This window comes from Anastrepha obliqua, chromosome 4 (genome assembly GCF_027943255.1).
Source record: "Anastrepha obliqua isolate idAnaObli1 chromosome 4, idAnaObli1_1.0, whole genome shotgun sequence".
Taxonomy (NCBI): domain Eukaryota; kingdom Metazoa; phylum Arthropoda; class Insecta; order Diptera; family Tephritidae; genus Anastrepha; species Anastrepha obliqua.
Window position 1 is genome coordinate 41,921,371 of NC_072895.1, and position 16,765 is coordinate 41,938,135.

At 32.6% G+C, this 16,765-nt stretch overlaps 1 protein-coding gene across 5 annotated transcripts in view; it reads right to left on the reverse strand.

Moving 5' to 3' along the window:
* The window catches only part of LOC129243828 (glutaminase liver isoform, mitochondrial), an 85,606-nt gene that overhangs the window by 11,774 nt on the left and 57,067 nt on the right, over positions 1 to 16,765 (reverse strand). For 2 of the 5 annotated variants that reach the window (XM_054881166.1, XM_054881164.1), the window contains exon 3: positions 135 to 164. The exons of 1 other annotated variant lie outside the window; for it this stretch is intronic. In XM_054881166.1, coding sequence (XP_054737141.1) covers positions 135 to 164 — 30 coding nt within the window. Of the gene's footprint in view, positions 1 to 134; positions 165 to 4,181; positions 4,660 to 13,302; positions 13,880 to 16,765 lie in introns of those variants that run through there. 2 more of the 5 variants (XM_054881168.1, XM_054881167.1) reach the window with 2 other exon arrangements.

Genomic DNA, 16,765 nt, shown 5'->3' on the forward strand with positions numbered 1-16,765 from the left:
GGAGATAAATGATTATTTTTCCGATAATGCATCGGAAATGTATTTTATATATTTTTTTGTGATGTGTGAATATAAACGAAATTACTAAGAAGAAAATTTTCGAAAGTTCTTTTTCTGATTTTTTTTTTACTCACGGTCGCATGGATAAGAAACGCTTCTGTAGGCTACAGTAGCAAAGCGAATTCGTAGTGGTTGAAAAAGAAACAAAAGAACAGAGTACATACAAATATTGGTGTTATAAACATTTGAGACCAGACAATTTAAATAAATGAAACCAATTTATTGGAATATTACTTTGCTTCCATTTACATTTATTTATATGCTATGGTTTTATGCATTAACATATATGTACATATGTATAGGTTGTGTTATATAAATACAAATTTTCAGCTTGTCTGTATGGAGCAAAAAGCCATGTGAAAAATTCGATATTGCTTGACAACGACTTAATTAGCGAACATTTATGAAAAAGAAAAAAGAAATTTTAAAATGAAAATAAAAGCTAAAAATTTGCAAATTCATTATACAGATTTCAGAGGAATTAATTTGTGCTGGAGCCCACATACACATATATTTGTATACGCATTTGCATATGACGCGTGCCAAACAATGATTAAAGTACCGCAATCAGCGAAATGGTTCAAAAGTTCAAATTTTACTCTATAAGTTGTTGTTAAACATCCCACAGTATGTATGTACATATATAATTTTATTACTGTTGCCCACAGTATGTATGTACATATATAATTTTATTACTGTTGCTAGTGGAAACAATTTGAGCAGCAATATAATTTGTCCATGCAAATTTTGCTCAGTTTCAAAATGACAAATTTTTTATACGAAAGAAAGACGAAGCATTCCCTCGCCAGTTTCAAGCGCACCATCAACGGGCACAGGGCCCCATTTATAGTTATTACACAAGTATGTAACTGCTTCCTTGGTTGCGGCCACCTCCGCTTGGAGCACACGTGTGTCTATATTGACCAGTCACCACGAGGATGAACTTAAAGTTTCTGACGATGCTCGAATGCCCCTCCCAGTCTGATTGTGGCACGTACAGCGTCAGTTTTGGCCGCCTCGTTCACACGTGCCACATTTAGCATTGATTTAAGTATAAGTGTAAGAGTGGTTCGAAACGTCGCACTATTTCCAATAACAGCAGGCATTTGAACTCTCTGCAGAGGGTTCCACGAGCCAAAGACTCCATGCAATGGAATTACACATTCCCTTCCCTTACACATTTTTTGGTGTTTAGCCAAGCTTCTCCTCCTCATATTTGTGATGTGCGTTCTTGATATAAAGCCTGACGGATACAGAGCTAGGATTGACATGACGAGAACAATTGGACAACGAATATAGATTCAACAACCTCAAAAACGTTTATAAGCATTTTAAAAAAAATATTATTCAAATCAGTCAAAAATTGTCTTCTCTAGGATATTTGAAGAAAATTTGTCGAAAAATCCCTATTTTGCGTCGCCCGCAACAGTATTGGCTTTATAAAATACTACTCTAAGGGAGAGGTCCCATATTTTGCCTATAGGGCCCTTGCATCTATATAAGACAACTATTGTCTTTCTTATTCCTCAATAGTGGGCCACTATTAGCCATCTGTCAAGGAATAGAACTAAATATTTCTCCTAGTCAGAAACATTAAAAAACACACCTACCTCTTGAGACAAGCTTAGCTCTGTGTACTTTATGTTTCCTCATGAATAGGACGAGCTCCGTCTTGAGAGGATTTACCGATGGTCGCAATCCGCGGCCTAATTACAATTGCATTTAGTAAATCTCATGCAGAGAATCTAAAAATTTGCCTCATGGAGGGATTCTTCAAGTAATATACGATACCTTTTCTTGAGGTAGTTGTTGTGAAAGTATTTTTACACAATCACTTCTGTGTGAGACTTGCTTCTGCGCTGTTCGAAAACTCAACAGATCAATGGAACACAGTTAAGGAGGTATGAAAGCAAATCCCACTGAAAAGGTGTCGTGATCTCAACAGTTCCATGTCTCGCAGATGCACAGCAGTAATAAAAAATTGTGGTTATTCAACTAAACATTAGGAAACTGGAGCAAATAACTAATAATAATTAGTTAAATATTGTTTTGTAATTTGATTTATTGAGTCTTGTGTTACACTTCTATTATTTTGAAGAGTGAATTATTAAGTTTTTGTAATCAAATATTTGTTGGGTTATTGGGAAAAATGGAAGATTCTTAATATTCGCCCATTAAAGACTGGGGATCTTACCGAAAGTATGCTAGGTAACGCAGCGGGTGATACATTATGTAATCATAATCTAAAAAACGGTGCTTCGAGGGAGGGGCGCTATCAACAATGAATAATAACATTTTTGAAAATAAAAACATCAAAATGTATTCTTCGAAAGTTACCCTTCAGTATGATATATGCCCCATTTGAATAAAAGTTCTAAAACATATTTAAACAAAATTATGACAATCGTCCATTTTTTCGGGCTCACAAGGTATATAACCCATTAAGCTACAGTCGAGATAAATCGTAACACTACGACTCCCGCCTTTAATGTGTTAATCAAAAAGTTTAAATGTTTAGAGAGACTGTACGAAATTAATCATTTTGTGGTAAACAAATTACTGAATAAAATTTAGTTTGTTTTTCACTAAATAGAACGTTTTGTTTTATGTTGAGTTTTTTATTGAGCAATACTCATAGAATAACGAACATTTTTCAAGTTACTGGGGCTCAAACAGCGGTTACGTAATTGTACTATATTTAGGTACAATCAGATCATTCCGGCGAGCCGATTTTGTTAGAATAAAGTAAGTAAAGTGAAGTAAGTAAGTCGAAATAGAAAAACACAGTTCCTTGTTTTGATGTATTCGATTATTTCATATTCCAGTAACCACTATTTCCAGCTATATGCTCGCATTTTGTCGGCTCAAACACATAGCGGAAACATGATTAGATACAACATTAAACTTTGTGAGCAGATTGAGAATCTAATACTTAAACTAAAATTTTTTTACTTTTTTTGGTCTATGACACTCTTGCAGTTAATGAGCTAATAAAATGCAAAAATATGCATATGCAACAATTTTCAGATGTAGGTATGAGCATATGCAACACTATTTTGTATCAAAATATAGTTCATACTACAACAAAGCCCAAATGAGAAAAAGTTTCACACTTTGTGAAAATTTTTTTAGAACTTCATCACAGCTTAAACTTTTTAGATAGAATCTTAAAAAAAATTTTCTACACATGCAGTTTTTATAGCCTTTTGAGTTTTAGTATGATATAAAAAAGTGAAAGTTTCAAGTGATTGCGAAATACCTGTAGTTTTGGCATTTTCGTTTTGTTTTTTTGGTCACGGTGCTAGGTTTTTTCCTTCATATAAAATAGTTCGAGTAAGTACTCTGTATGAAAAATGTTGCACAAAGTTTGAAACATTGCGCCACATTATTTTTGCTGTACTGTGAGACATATTGTTATAAAACAAAACCAAAAGTTGCTTTGTCTATAATTATGAATTGGGGTGTATATGAAAAAACATAGATGTACGAACTAATAGTGGTTAGGCATGTACCAGTAAATACATATTTTCCTAAAATATGCACATTTAAAAGCTTTTCTTTTTTTGGTTAAGCTTTGCGAGGAATATTTTGCTACTGCAATAAATGTGGTAATGTTGTGAAAATGAATGCAAGCCAAATACACATAAGGTAAGCCGGTATCCGGTTGGCACAACAGAAAAAAAATTCTAAAATTTAACTATCGATCGCTGAACAACATAACACCCATAGACACCAAATGTGTAATCCTATTCATACATTTTTAATACATAATATTCAGCTTTGGTGTGAAAAATGTAAAAAGTTCAAGGGCGCGTAAAAGTGCTTACTTGTATAACTAGATGAAAAACGAGCTAATTCAAATTAATCTATGCATGCAAGAAATGCAATATACTCCCATTCCTATCACAATTGAGTGTTGCTCGCTGAATTTGCTCAGCTTAGCAGCCATGTCAGCGGCCAAATATCATTTCACTTTTTTTCAAATTCTTCTTCATTTTTGTGTGAATAACCAACCAAACTCATCGATTTGCACTCTGCGTAAACATTTTTCTATTATTTTACACCCACTACACGCACCTATTCCTTCATTCTTGATTTGCTTACTTATATGTAATTTGTACCTTATAATTGCCGATATGGTTCGTACAATGGTGCCGCGTCGGTGATTCAGTGAAATGCCTTCAATGATTTCCTCTATAATTTGTGTGGTTTCTTGTAATTCTTGAGCTTTCTCAGCTTTCATTTCTAATTGATTTTTAGCTTCTTTCTCAGCATTTGTTTCGAATCGTTCTTGAGCTTCATGTGGTCCAGCCTCAGCCTCAGCCTTAGCCTCAGTCTCCCGCAGCTGAACTACTGTATCAACATTTTTAACATTTCTCTCTGTCTCACTATCCACTCTTTCACACACCACCTCCTCCATTGAGGACATTCCCAGTTCTTCATCACTACTACCACTGATTAAACCGCCGTTGTTTGTTTCGTATCGACACACCATGACGTATGAGTAACTTTTAATTTATATCTGCTTTAAAATTTATTTTGCAATTATATATACACACACTCAAGTTTCTTTAATATCTATATAGCTTTAATAATATTTAATATTTGGAATGCTTAGATTGCTTATTTGTGTGATGCCTTTTTCAGATACTTTAACTTGTGCACGGTATGGTTAGGCGCGAGCTAATGAATTGCAGGTCTGCGTTGCTAGTTCATTTATACCCGTAAAGCGGATTTATGGCAACACCTGCCTCCTTACCTGTGAAGCGTAACAGTTCACCGCAAACGTACGCGGTACCCACAAATGGACACAAATACCATCAAGCATGAAATCAGTATTACTCAGTGCCACACGAGTGTGTTAATCTTTAGTATCCCTTTTGTGCTAAATATAAACATTCAAGCTATTAACATTTTCCTTTATTGTTATTAAAAGCTGAATACATATTTATGTAGAAATTAACGTTTTCTAGTATGACTAGTAGTGCATGTGGAAAAAGGTGCTAATTTCTAAATCATGTTGGAGCTATTAATACAATTAAATGATTAGAAAACAAAAAAAAAACAAAAACTCCCTTTCTATGGGCAGTGAAAATCTACATAATATTTGCTTATAAATTTAATATCTTCGGTCTTTCAGACAATCAAACGAAAACATTTGGCGATGACCAAACCGGAGCTCGAGAGCGTACAGCGCTCGTGCCACACAAATACATTTTTTTAGCATCTAAGACAGGAGTTCTCAGCCGGTTGTCATTTTTAATAGCTTCCAAATTCGCATGCAGACTGATGAAGTTTAAATCAAATATTTATACAAAATTTTATTTATGGACATCACTAAAAGAAATGTTAAGCGCGGAAAATTACGGTTCAGCGGCACACTTATTGAAATCAGGTGGTCAAAAGCAAATTTGAAGGTTGCACTAAAATGGTTGCGAATTCTGTTTTTTTTTTGTGTTTTTGTTAAGCAAATAACTTTAGATACTCTTGCTTAAGCACTTGCCCTACATATTTACTTTTCTATGCATTTATTTGATCAAATTTTAACTGCGCGTCGTTTCTGTTACCTTTTCGGCGCCTTTATCGTTTGCATTTATGCCTGGAAAATAACTCCTAGTTTCTTCGAGACATCTTCTATGAGACGATTTTTAATGTAGAAACTTCAGTGAAACAAACAGCGCCGTTTGAGTGGTCTTTTTATACTGCTGTTTATCTTTTTTTAATATATTTTCTACATGTCATATTTATACCAAAAGTTATATTAATTGTTTTACACCATTTTACTTGAACTGGTTTTGTTATTATTTTCATATAAAAAACATGAAAAGCGCACATTTTGTTTGCGTTAATGCCACGTATTAAGGTTTGAATCAAGGGTGTCTATCAGCACATGTATGTACATAAGGGTGCCTTACTAAAAGCAAGAAATTATAAAGTTTATTATATTTTAAAACTCTCGCCAAAATATTTCGGAAAATATTATATATACAATTTTTCAACTTTTTTATAAAATGTTTAGCCTTAAACTATTCTATCATCTGAGACGGTCTTGTGGTAAAAATATTTTTAAAAACTAGTTTTATTCATAAAAAAACTCGAAAATACCTCCATTTCCATGTCGGTCTAGCTCACGTAAGTCTTAATATTATATTTATCTCAAATATGTTGGTAAAAGTTTTAATATATAAAAGCTTTTATAATTGCGATGGAAAAACATTACCAAATTTATTTGTAAGAAGTGTGATGTGTCTAAATATAATATTTGCATTTTGAATTACCCAAGTACAATTGTGTGCAAAATAATAGCAGTGCGACCTACGCGTACTGCAAAATTTTTACGATTATTGCACGTAATTAACTGGTATAATAACGCCACCATAAACACCATTCACAATTTCAACGGTCCGCGTGCATTTTCAAAGGAAAACTTTAATATGTACCGAATTTTCGCTTTTTCTCGCTGACTTCCATTGATAATACCCTGCAATTCACAACTGAATAGAACAAATAAAAAGCAGCAAATGATTTTTTAGTGTGGAATGTCACCTTGGCAACATGCATAAACTTTAAATTGAGATATGTATGTAAATAGTATTTCCTTTTCGCCAACCTAATATTAATAATTTATTTTATTTATTAAATTTTTTACAAAGATATAGTTTACACTACAACAAAAACCACACAGCTTGATATTTAAATCTTAGCGCAAATTAAATAATATTTAAAAATATTCAAACTTTTTAATCAGGATTTTTAGAAAAATTTCGGGTAGGAAGTTTGTACCCCATTGAACTTTGGAATAATATTATGTCACTTTGAAGTAACTCAAAATTTTCGTTGATTTTTGATTATTTTCTAAGGACAAAATGCACAAGACCGAGAGCAAAGAGTAAAGTAATTAAAAAAAAAAGGATTTGTGTACTAATATAGATCGGGTATGTCGCCATACAAAAATAAAAATGAAGTAAAGTTAAAGTGTTATAACTTTTTTGTTAATGCATTAAACAAAACAGTTGAAAAGCAAACTTTTAATGAATTTTAATACGCTTGAGCTTGATGAAACAAAAAGTAAATTCTAGAAGTGTACAACTCTGCCTAACTGGCTAACTATATGAAAACGACTTTGGCGCTCATAAGTGCATAAGAACAAAATATAGAACTCCTCAAGCCTAGAATAATAGCATACTGTTTTCGAAAATCAAATAACAAATATTTAGGTTTTAATAAAAAAAACTATTTCAACGGTTTTTAGAAGGACCAAAAAATATTTTTTTGTGTTGGAGAAATCCTCTCACATAAGCTTTAAAAATAAAGGTCGAATTTGCAACTATTTTCGACCCAGCCTATTTCGTATGCCAAATTTTCACCGAAAATGCGAAAGATATCCGCACTTTAGCACGAGTTTCATGCCAGCATGTGTGGGATAACGATATTTGAATCAAACGTCGTACAACTCAGCATTGAATATAAAAACTCTTCTAAGGAAAAGTTTCTATTCGAATTTGTAGGGACACGAAATATATCTGTATCGAACTATTTCTATTCACCAGTAGCAGCAAAATTCTGAACTTCAACATAGGTCCTCTAAATGGCTAGCCTCTATCTACATATATCCTCCAGCGCTGAATGAATAACGGTCACACGGGTATCTAAGTTTAACTTAGAGATGAATTAAAAGGTACTGCGTAAAAGGAGCTTGTAACAGATAGCTCTATTCTACTTAGATTAGTGTCGGAAAGACATGCAGTTCGATTATTCATCCGATTATTTCTTACGGTTCTCGTTGATTATGTGTCTCCAAACTGATGAACAGGCTGCAACGGCGGAGGCAGTCAGACCATGTTTAACAGACGCTTTGTAACGTCATCTGTAATCTGTCATCTGCCATCTGCCATCAATAGATCTGTTTATCAAAGAAACTACTATCGGAGAACACTGACGCTAAGGATACTAAGATTTTGGAAGGAACCAAAAGTGCCAATTTTTCGGAGAAATCATTACGGCGTAAATTTATATGTGTTCAAAATAATAGAAGCGCGACGAACTAATAATTTTTAACTATTATTTTCTTGTATGTCTTTTTTATATTATTTAAGTATTTGTGCTCTGCAGCAAAAACCATGTAATCAAAAGTTCCGAACTTTGTACAAATTTCACATAAAATTTCAAAATAAAAATAAATAAATCAAAATTACAAAATAAAAAAAATAAATCAAAATTTAAAAAAAAAAAAATTTTTAATGTTTTTTTAGAAAAGTTCTGAATACGCAGTTTTATGCCTTATTGAAATTTAGTAGTGTAGGTTTGAAATTCCACAAAATTCTTTTTGATTTTTGACAATTTATTTTGCTGTGGCATTGATCATTTTCTTCCATATATTTAAAAGACTTCTAAATATGTGGAAGCAATATATGGAAAAAATTCTCAACATCTTATGGAAACCAAATTGTCAAAAATCAACGCAATTTTTGTGCGAACTTACACTTTCTTATATTATTATAAAATGGGCTATTAAATTGTTTACCCAAAATTCTATTAAAATTTTTGAAAAAAAAGTCGCAAATTTTGATGGCAATTTTTTTGAAGTTTCTTAAATTTTGTACAAAGTTTCGAGTTTTGAGTTATATATGGTTTCTATTTTAGAACTATATTTGTATGAGACAAAAATAAAATAAAAATGGACACAAAAAAAACATTCAAAAAAAATTGAAACTCCTATTATTATGAACACAGGGGTATGTATGTATGTACATATATCATGAAATTTCTGTGACATTGCCGAACTACATACGTAAGCAGAAAAGGGGCATGTATTTCAAAGGTAATCTAGAAATGAAACAGCAACAATATATCATTCATAGTATACGAATTTCATACTTATCTAAATATGGACGTTATATGAAAAAAATAGGCACAGCCAGTACGTTTATAGATGAAGCGATAAAAGTAAATCTCATGACTAGCCTGACTCACCACCTTTATCTAATCACTACCGCTGGGTATTAATAAAAAATCAAAGTGAAAACCAGCCACTGTATAAGTTCTTGAACAATAAAAGTGAGTGAGCTGCTTAACGGTAATTTATGATTGGCGGGAGGTAATCAAGCAGATCGCGCACGCAAATTAATTTGTGTTATCTTTTAAAGCTAACGTGGGAAAGGAGAAACAACATACTACAACCACTGGAAAAATTATTGTTTTTTTTTATTTAAAAATTTCTTTAGTTTAATGTTAAGTACCTAAGCGCATATTTGGTTCTTCTGCTAAAGCAGGCCTAGGCAAAAATTCAAAAATATTTGCATATCAAATAAGAAAACTTCAGCTGCTCCAATAGAGTGCAGATGCTTCCACCTATATATTGTAGTATAACATTTAAGTAAATTTCCATTGCGTCATAGTACTGATATTGCACTACAATTTTTGAAAGGTTGCAAAACGTGGAGTAACATAGTTTTTTAGCAGTTGTCTGTAATGAAATTATTTAATATTAACATTTTTGCGTTTATTGTCAGCAGTCCAGCTTCGGGCGTTACAAAATTAAGTTTCCAAGGGACAATTTTTCTTTAGCAATCCATTTAGTGAAGAAGCTGCGTTAGAGAATTGCATTAGTGGCAACACTCACAAGAACTCGTAACCAAATATTAATTTAAAAAAAAATAGTTGAGAAAAAGATAAATATTCCTACTTTCTTTGCTGCTAGGAGGAGAAAATTTAAAAAAAATAATTTTGGAGGAATGTGCATCAAAATAGGGAAGGAAATCGCCAATTTTTAAAATAAATCGCATATCTCTCTCCGGAAAGTTCTTCGGGTGTCCAAGAACCAATCGCGCACAAATTCCATGAAATAAACGGGCAGGCCATACATTACGGCCGCACAAGTTGCGGGTGAAATTAAAATGTCGTAAGTGCAAATGCCTTAATTTCAATTTCAAAAATTCGTCCCCAATTACGAAGTAAAAAACATGAAGCCCTTTCAACACCAACTATTCACAAAAGGTTATGCAAAGTGGCGCGGAATTATTCATCCAATTTAGTTTTTCAATAACTGGCTTACTAAATAAAAAAACATGATTTTGAGTGATGGAATATCAATATTTAGCGCTACTTGAGGAGCCAGACAGGCACTTCAACCATTTCAATTACCGAGAGTGATGGAAGTCTTTATTTTGACCTGTACGCGTTCCATTACACACTCCATTGCAAAAATTCCGAATCTTCTAAAAAGGTGATTAATTTTGCGCCACCTCGTATGAAGCTGCCAACAATATGGGCGAGTCGCAAGGAAAATCCTTTACGTTGGCAAGCTCAATATGAAAAAAGGAAAGGAGACTTGGAGATTCACCTAAATCATGCATTGAAATGAATACTGAAAACACAAAAAATTTTTCGGAAAAGATGAATCTACAATGAGTTGAAATATACCCTTGACAATCACTGCCTTATAAACCCACATTTAAGGTGACTGAAAATGGTAACATGCTTTGAAGATGATTTTCCCATTGAACCAGGACAATTAGTAGTGCGAAAAAAGAGAATGCCAAAATTAACTTAAATTTTCTTAAAAATTTTAATTACATTAGCTGAAGGTAGAAGCTATTTGGCAGCAATTTGATACTACAACAGGATAACGATCCAAGCAGGAAAAAAATTTACGAAATACGAAAAAAAATAAAATATAAGCATTTTGAATTGGCTACCTCGATGCCCGGACCTATGCTCTATTGGAGAGACTAGCAACAATATTGTAATATTGCAACAAACACCACAAAACAGCGGGCAAATGAAAAAATTCATTCAAGAAACAAGAAACGAAATGCCTTGAGATAAAAACGTAAAGCTTGTCACATTCGTTCACGGCTGTCACTGCGACTACGAGTATTACTGTTAGTCGAAAGACGCCTACAAAGGTCACAAAAGCTTTTTAGGTGTCTTTCTGTATAAGCCTTAACAATATAATCGTAATTACATTAAGTTTATTTTTTCTTATTTTAGAAAATAAATTTTAAAACCTAATTGATTAATTTGTATAATTAATAATAATTTCTTCACTTTCTTCCGTACAAAGTCATTCGACAACTTTTTTATGTGGAAAAAATTGGTAAGCCGCTGTATGGAAAAAAATTCTCAAAAATCAAGTCACTCTCTCTGACTTTGTTCCTGCAAATTTCCACCAAAATTTCGAACTTTCTAATTAGAATTTTTAGAAATTTTAATATAATAAAGTGCAAGTTGTAATTGTGTACAAAAAAGAGTTGATGTTTGAGATTTGAGATATTTTTCGCGATTTGTTACGCCTTCTCTTCAATACAAAGTAAATACTCGAAATAAATAAAAATAAATTAAATAAATAAATAAAGAACTAAAATAAATAAATAAAAATAAATTGAAATTAAATAAAATAAAACAAAGTCAAATAAAAATTTAAATTAAATAAAATAAAGCAAAGTAATATAAAAAAAATAATAGGTATGTAATAAATAAAATTATTCTTAGTAGGTGAGTAATGAGAATTGTTTTTTATTTCCCCTGCAAAATTTTGTATGGGCACAAAATGGGTTAATAGCATTGTCGAAATATTATTTGGAACGATTTTTTTTTAAATTACTTTCGACATTTAAAATTAGGTATACAGGGTCATTTAATTTAAAAATTTACTATTATCTACGAAATGTTATTATTTTGTCTTTATTCTCTTCATTTATAAGTATTTTCCATTGAAATTAGAATTTCATTTAAAAGCAAAATTTACCAAAAATTCTGATTTTAGTATACAATTAGGAAACCGTTAATTTTCACAAAATTTTAAGCTTTATTGTTGTCAAATGATTTCAAACTTATTTTTGCAAATATTGTCCATTACTCGACACGATCTTTCCACAAATTTCTGGCAGCTCGATGATTCCATATCAATAAAAAAACTTTTCCTTCTTCTGTAATGTTTTACGTATCGAATAATTTTTTGACTCCACCTAAAGAACGCAAGCGCTGCTTAGTCAGACTCTACTCTATCGATCGAAGCAGGTGGTAGTTGGAAACAAAAATGTTTGAGATATACGACAATTGGAGTAAGAATTCAGATTTCTGTATTAGCAGATGGATTTTAACGAGAAGACTGCCATGATTACAGGTATTTGGATTGTCATAGTGCGATAGCTTTTGGATTCACTTGGCATGACACACCATTTGCAGGAATTAAGATACTAACTCTATCTGACTATCTCTCTCTTTCTTTCACATTGAAATCACCAATTTTGCAGGTTTGTTGCAGTTGATGTGACTCAGCCTCAAATTATTTGCCAATGTTAGCATCGATACGATAGATTTGAAAAATATTTCTATTAATTTCCAAAAATGACAAAAAAAACTTCTTCACAAAAAACAACAAATCTCAAACAAGGTGGCGCAAAATTAATCACCCTATAGGAAAATTTATAATTTTCGCTAGTGACGTCGTACGTCAAACATATTTTACACTTGCGAACTGGACTCCTGCACTATTCAAACAGACAAGCAATGCAGCGCGTAATTCCAAAATAAATATTTGCATTAATTTTGCGTCATACGAATAAGTTTGCTGCTGGTGTTTCGTTGGAGCAGTTTTTTTGCAGTGAATTCCTACTGGTGAATTTGAATTTATTTTTAATTTTAATTTTAGAGTTTGCTGAGTCTTAGGTAATAATGGCACAATAAGAAAAGAGTCTGCGAGAGCACGTTTTCCAAAAATGACAAAAAAAATTTTCACAAAAATTCTGACCAAAAAAAAATTGTTTTTCCAAAAAAAATTTCTAAACATTATATTTTATTCTAAAAAATTAAAAAAAAAAGGAAATGGTTATAAAAATATTAAAATGAACTGAAAATACTTCACTTTGAAATACTTGATACTAAATTTTCGACGTTGAATAAGTCCCAACATTTTTCTAAGCAACATGTTTTATTCTTAAAAATTAAAAACAAAAAAACAAATGTTTATAAAAGTACTCAAATGAATCCAAAATATATCACTTTGAAAGACTTTATACCAAATTTTCCACGTTGAATAAATCTCAAAATGATTAAGTTTTTCTAAAAATACTTTCAATTCATCTTTTATTATACTCAAGCCTACAAATGCACCAATTTTCAGAAAATTCCCCGACAACGTTCAAAATACTTGGATCACTTGACTCACTGAAGCGCTCACATGACTCAATATTTTTACACTCACGTATGTACGTATTTTTCATTTCCCTCGCACCTTACCTCAAGTACTTGGACACGATTTTGACGAAAGTAGTCTTTTGCTGTTGCGCACAAATGCCTTGCACCAATTCACGCAGCACAGCCTCATCGTTGTGATCGAATAGTACACCATTTTGCTCCTTTCCACTCTTTTCCTTATCCATTTTTTCATTATGCATTTTTTCTACTTCAATGAACTTGTCATACTCGTCTAAATTTTTAAGATTCTCACATGATTCTGTGCGTGAATCAATATAATTGCGGTGCATATCGCGTCCCGACTCGGATATCTCATCGATTAGGCTTAAGAAATTCATTTTTTTACAAAAATACAGAAATTTTAAATTATTAATATTTTATTGCGATTCTTTGTCCCTTTGTGCACCACACTGCTTTTCTTTCGCTAAACCACTGAGACCTTTCGTATGGAATCTCTGTTTGAAAGCTTAAGTTCAAAATGCTTTGAAATTTAATTTTATAGGCGTTGAAACTGGCATGTGCCAGGTATTTTGTTAAATTCTTTTTTTATAAAATGTGTTAATTGGTATTAACACACTTCCATTCACAGCGACTCAAAAATATTTAATGTGGCCGAAATTCGCTTGTTGGTGAGATATGTAAATTTTTCATTAAGAAGCTTTCCACTCCACTCAAATTTGGTTGGGGTAGCTTCTTTCACTCAACTGGCGATTTTATTTGCATTGTATTAGCTTTTATTAACACAGGTTTGCCAAAATCATGTTGAAAGTGTAGGTATTTAAACGTGAATAGAAGATGACTGTTTTTATTCAATATTTTTATAAAGAAAACAGAAGATCAGCAACAGGTATGCCAGAGCGTGTGTCTGTGCACGTTTGCAATGCGCAGAGTTCAGCAAGTAATGATTTGAATCGCATGATTTGCCACTTTATGTGATTCTTACTGTTTTCTGGCAGAAAACGCAGTGCCTTGCATCACAGTGGCCTATAAATGTACGTAGATTTCGTTATGTATTTCATTTTGAATTCTGCATCCCGTAGGTAGCGGCCGCCGTAGCCGAATGGGTTGGTGCGTGATTACCATTCGGAATTTACAGAGAGGTCGTTAGTTCGAATCTCGGTGAAAGCAAAATTAATTGGCGGCCGCCGTAGCCGAATGGGTTGGTGCGTGATTACCATTCGGAATTCACAGAGAGGTCGTTAGTTCGAATCTCGGTGAAAGCAAAATTAATAAAAACATTTTTCTAATAGCGGTCGCCCCTCGGCAGGCAATGGCAAACCTCCGAGTGTATTTCTGCCATGAAAAAGCTCCTCATAAAAATATCTGCCGTTCGGAATCGGCTTGAAACTGTAGGTCCCTCCATTTGTGGAACAACATCAAGACGCACACCACAAATAGGAGGAGGAGCTCGGCCAAACACCTAACAGAAGTGTACGCGCCAATTATTTATTTTTATTATCCCGTAGGTAGCGACGAACAGCCTGTTCTACAAGCATAAATGTGCATACATACATACGGACTGTTATTTTTCTGTTCTGTTTGACGAGAGTTAGTTTCACATTGATTTTGTGCAACATTAAGTGACTCTCATATGGGTGTGTGAAGATATGATGCTTAAAATTGAAAGCCAAAGACGAATATTTTCAATTCAAATGAAATACAAAACTACGAAAGGGTGGAAAACTTAGAAAAGGAAATTGCTTTGTTTCTTGATTGGTCGCTGTTTTAGTTGTGCTATACTTTCTTAGCATGGGCACGGCAGCGGAAGTAGTAAAGAAGTTACTGCATAACGGCAAAGCCAACGTGAGAACAATGATAAAGCAGCTTCATCGCATAACAACTCATAGTGAAGAATGATCGAGTAAGAATACAATATTATGCAGACTGAAATGGGAGATATGGCGCACATTGTAATTTTCCCATGATAGAAAGAATAATGATATGGCGCCTACGTCATATTAGCACAATTAGTGACCGGTATGGCCAGATTATCATTTTCGTAAATTGATTTAGTATTTGTTTTTTGTTATTTGGTCTCAAAGTTTTAGTTCTTTCTTCATGAAATTTTATGTAATCTGTTCTAATTAAAATGTAATGTTTATAATTTTGTAAAATATGAATTTTTTCAAAATTAGTTCAATAATTCTCTCAGTTTTATTTAGCTTTAATTTTTTTAGCATCTGGTCACATTGCCCGCGATTGCGGTTATTCTTAATGTTCTTCTCCTTCCAGCAGTCAAATCTGTCTCTCGCTACTGCATTGTTGCCTAGCTTTGGACATAAAAACGCACTAAAATGTCCATTTCAAGAAAATAAAATACCAAATTTTTATTGAACTACTTAAAGAACTTTGTATGCGTGACAAATTGTCTTTAAAATGTCCGTTTCTTTTTAAATAAATGTGTTATGGTTATGTACAATTTAATTTATGAGTTTTTGTTAAGAAAACAACTGTTTTGCTTTACTTGAGGTTATGTAAAAATGCCGTTATGGTTTCCTTAGTTTTTTCTTGTATTTTTTTTTTTTTGCTTATTTTTACTATGAATACACCTCTTGATGCCCTATGTCTCACTTAGGATTAAGGACTGGAATAAACGATTGCACCTCTATGATTTTAATTCGCATTCAGTAAATTCAAACGCTTTTTAAAATGTGTAAAAAGGTTTTCAATGTTAAAAAGAGTTGAGAGAAGAAGATTTAATATTCTGGCATAACCTTAAATTTAAATTAAATTTACACTTTCAAAATATCAAATTTTATAAGAATCAACAAATTTCCATTAGCTCTAAAATCTTCTCAGAGTGACCTTCTGTAATCTTCTTCTGTTTAATAATACAGTTTTTTTTTAACTTACAGTTTCGGTAGCTTTAAATTAAAAAAACACAAACTTAAAAGCTTTCGCATTTTGGGTATAAAAAAGCACAAAATTTATTGCGAGAAGCATATGGTTGGCAACACTGCTCAACTCAGCTAATGTGACGTCTTGTTTCTATCATTCTTGTAATTTTCTCGTGCCGTATTGCAGATGAGGTACGTGAAAGAATAAAGGAGAAAGTGCCTAAATAGCAGAGATTTGCAAACAAAAATAAAAAGTAGATTAACGTCATAAAGAAAGATAGGAAAAAGAAGAAACAGAAGCAAAACAAAACTTTGTAACACAAAAAGATCAACAAATAGCGTAAATGGCGACAGCTCAACACCTGATTATTTTAAATTCACTGAGCGCCTACTAGCGGTTCCCAGGGCATATTCAACAAGATAGAAGTGATTTTGGCATTTCTCTCTTTTAAACAGTGACTGAAATGTCAATTCTTAACCCTTTACAATTCGTAAATTTAATTTAATGAATTCATTTTCAAATAGTGAGCTGTGTGACAGATTTAAAATTGCGGTAAATCAAATAATAACAACAACAACCATAGCATTAATAGTACTAATAACAATAATATTTTATGTACAAGGATGTCACATTTCTGATCTTGGTGATTAGGCGTCATCTGACATTT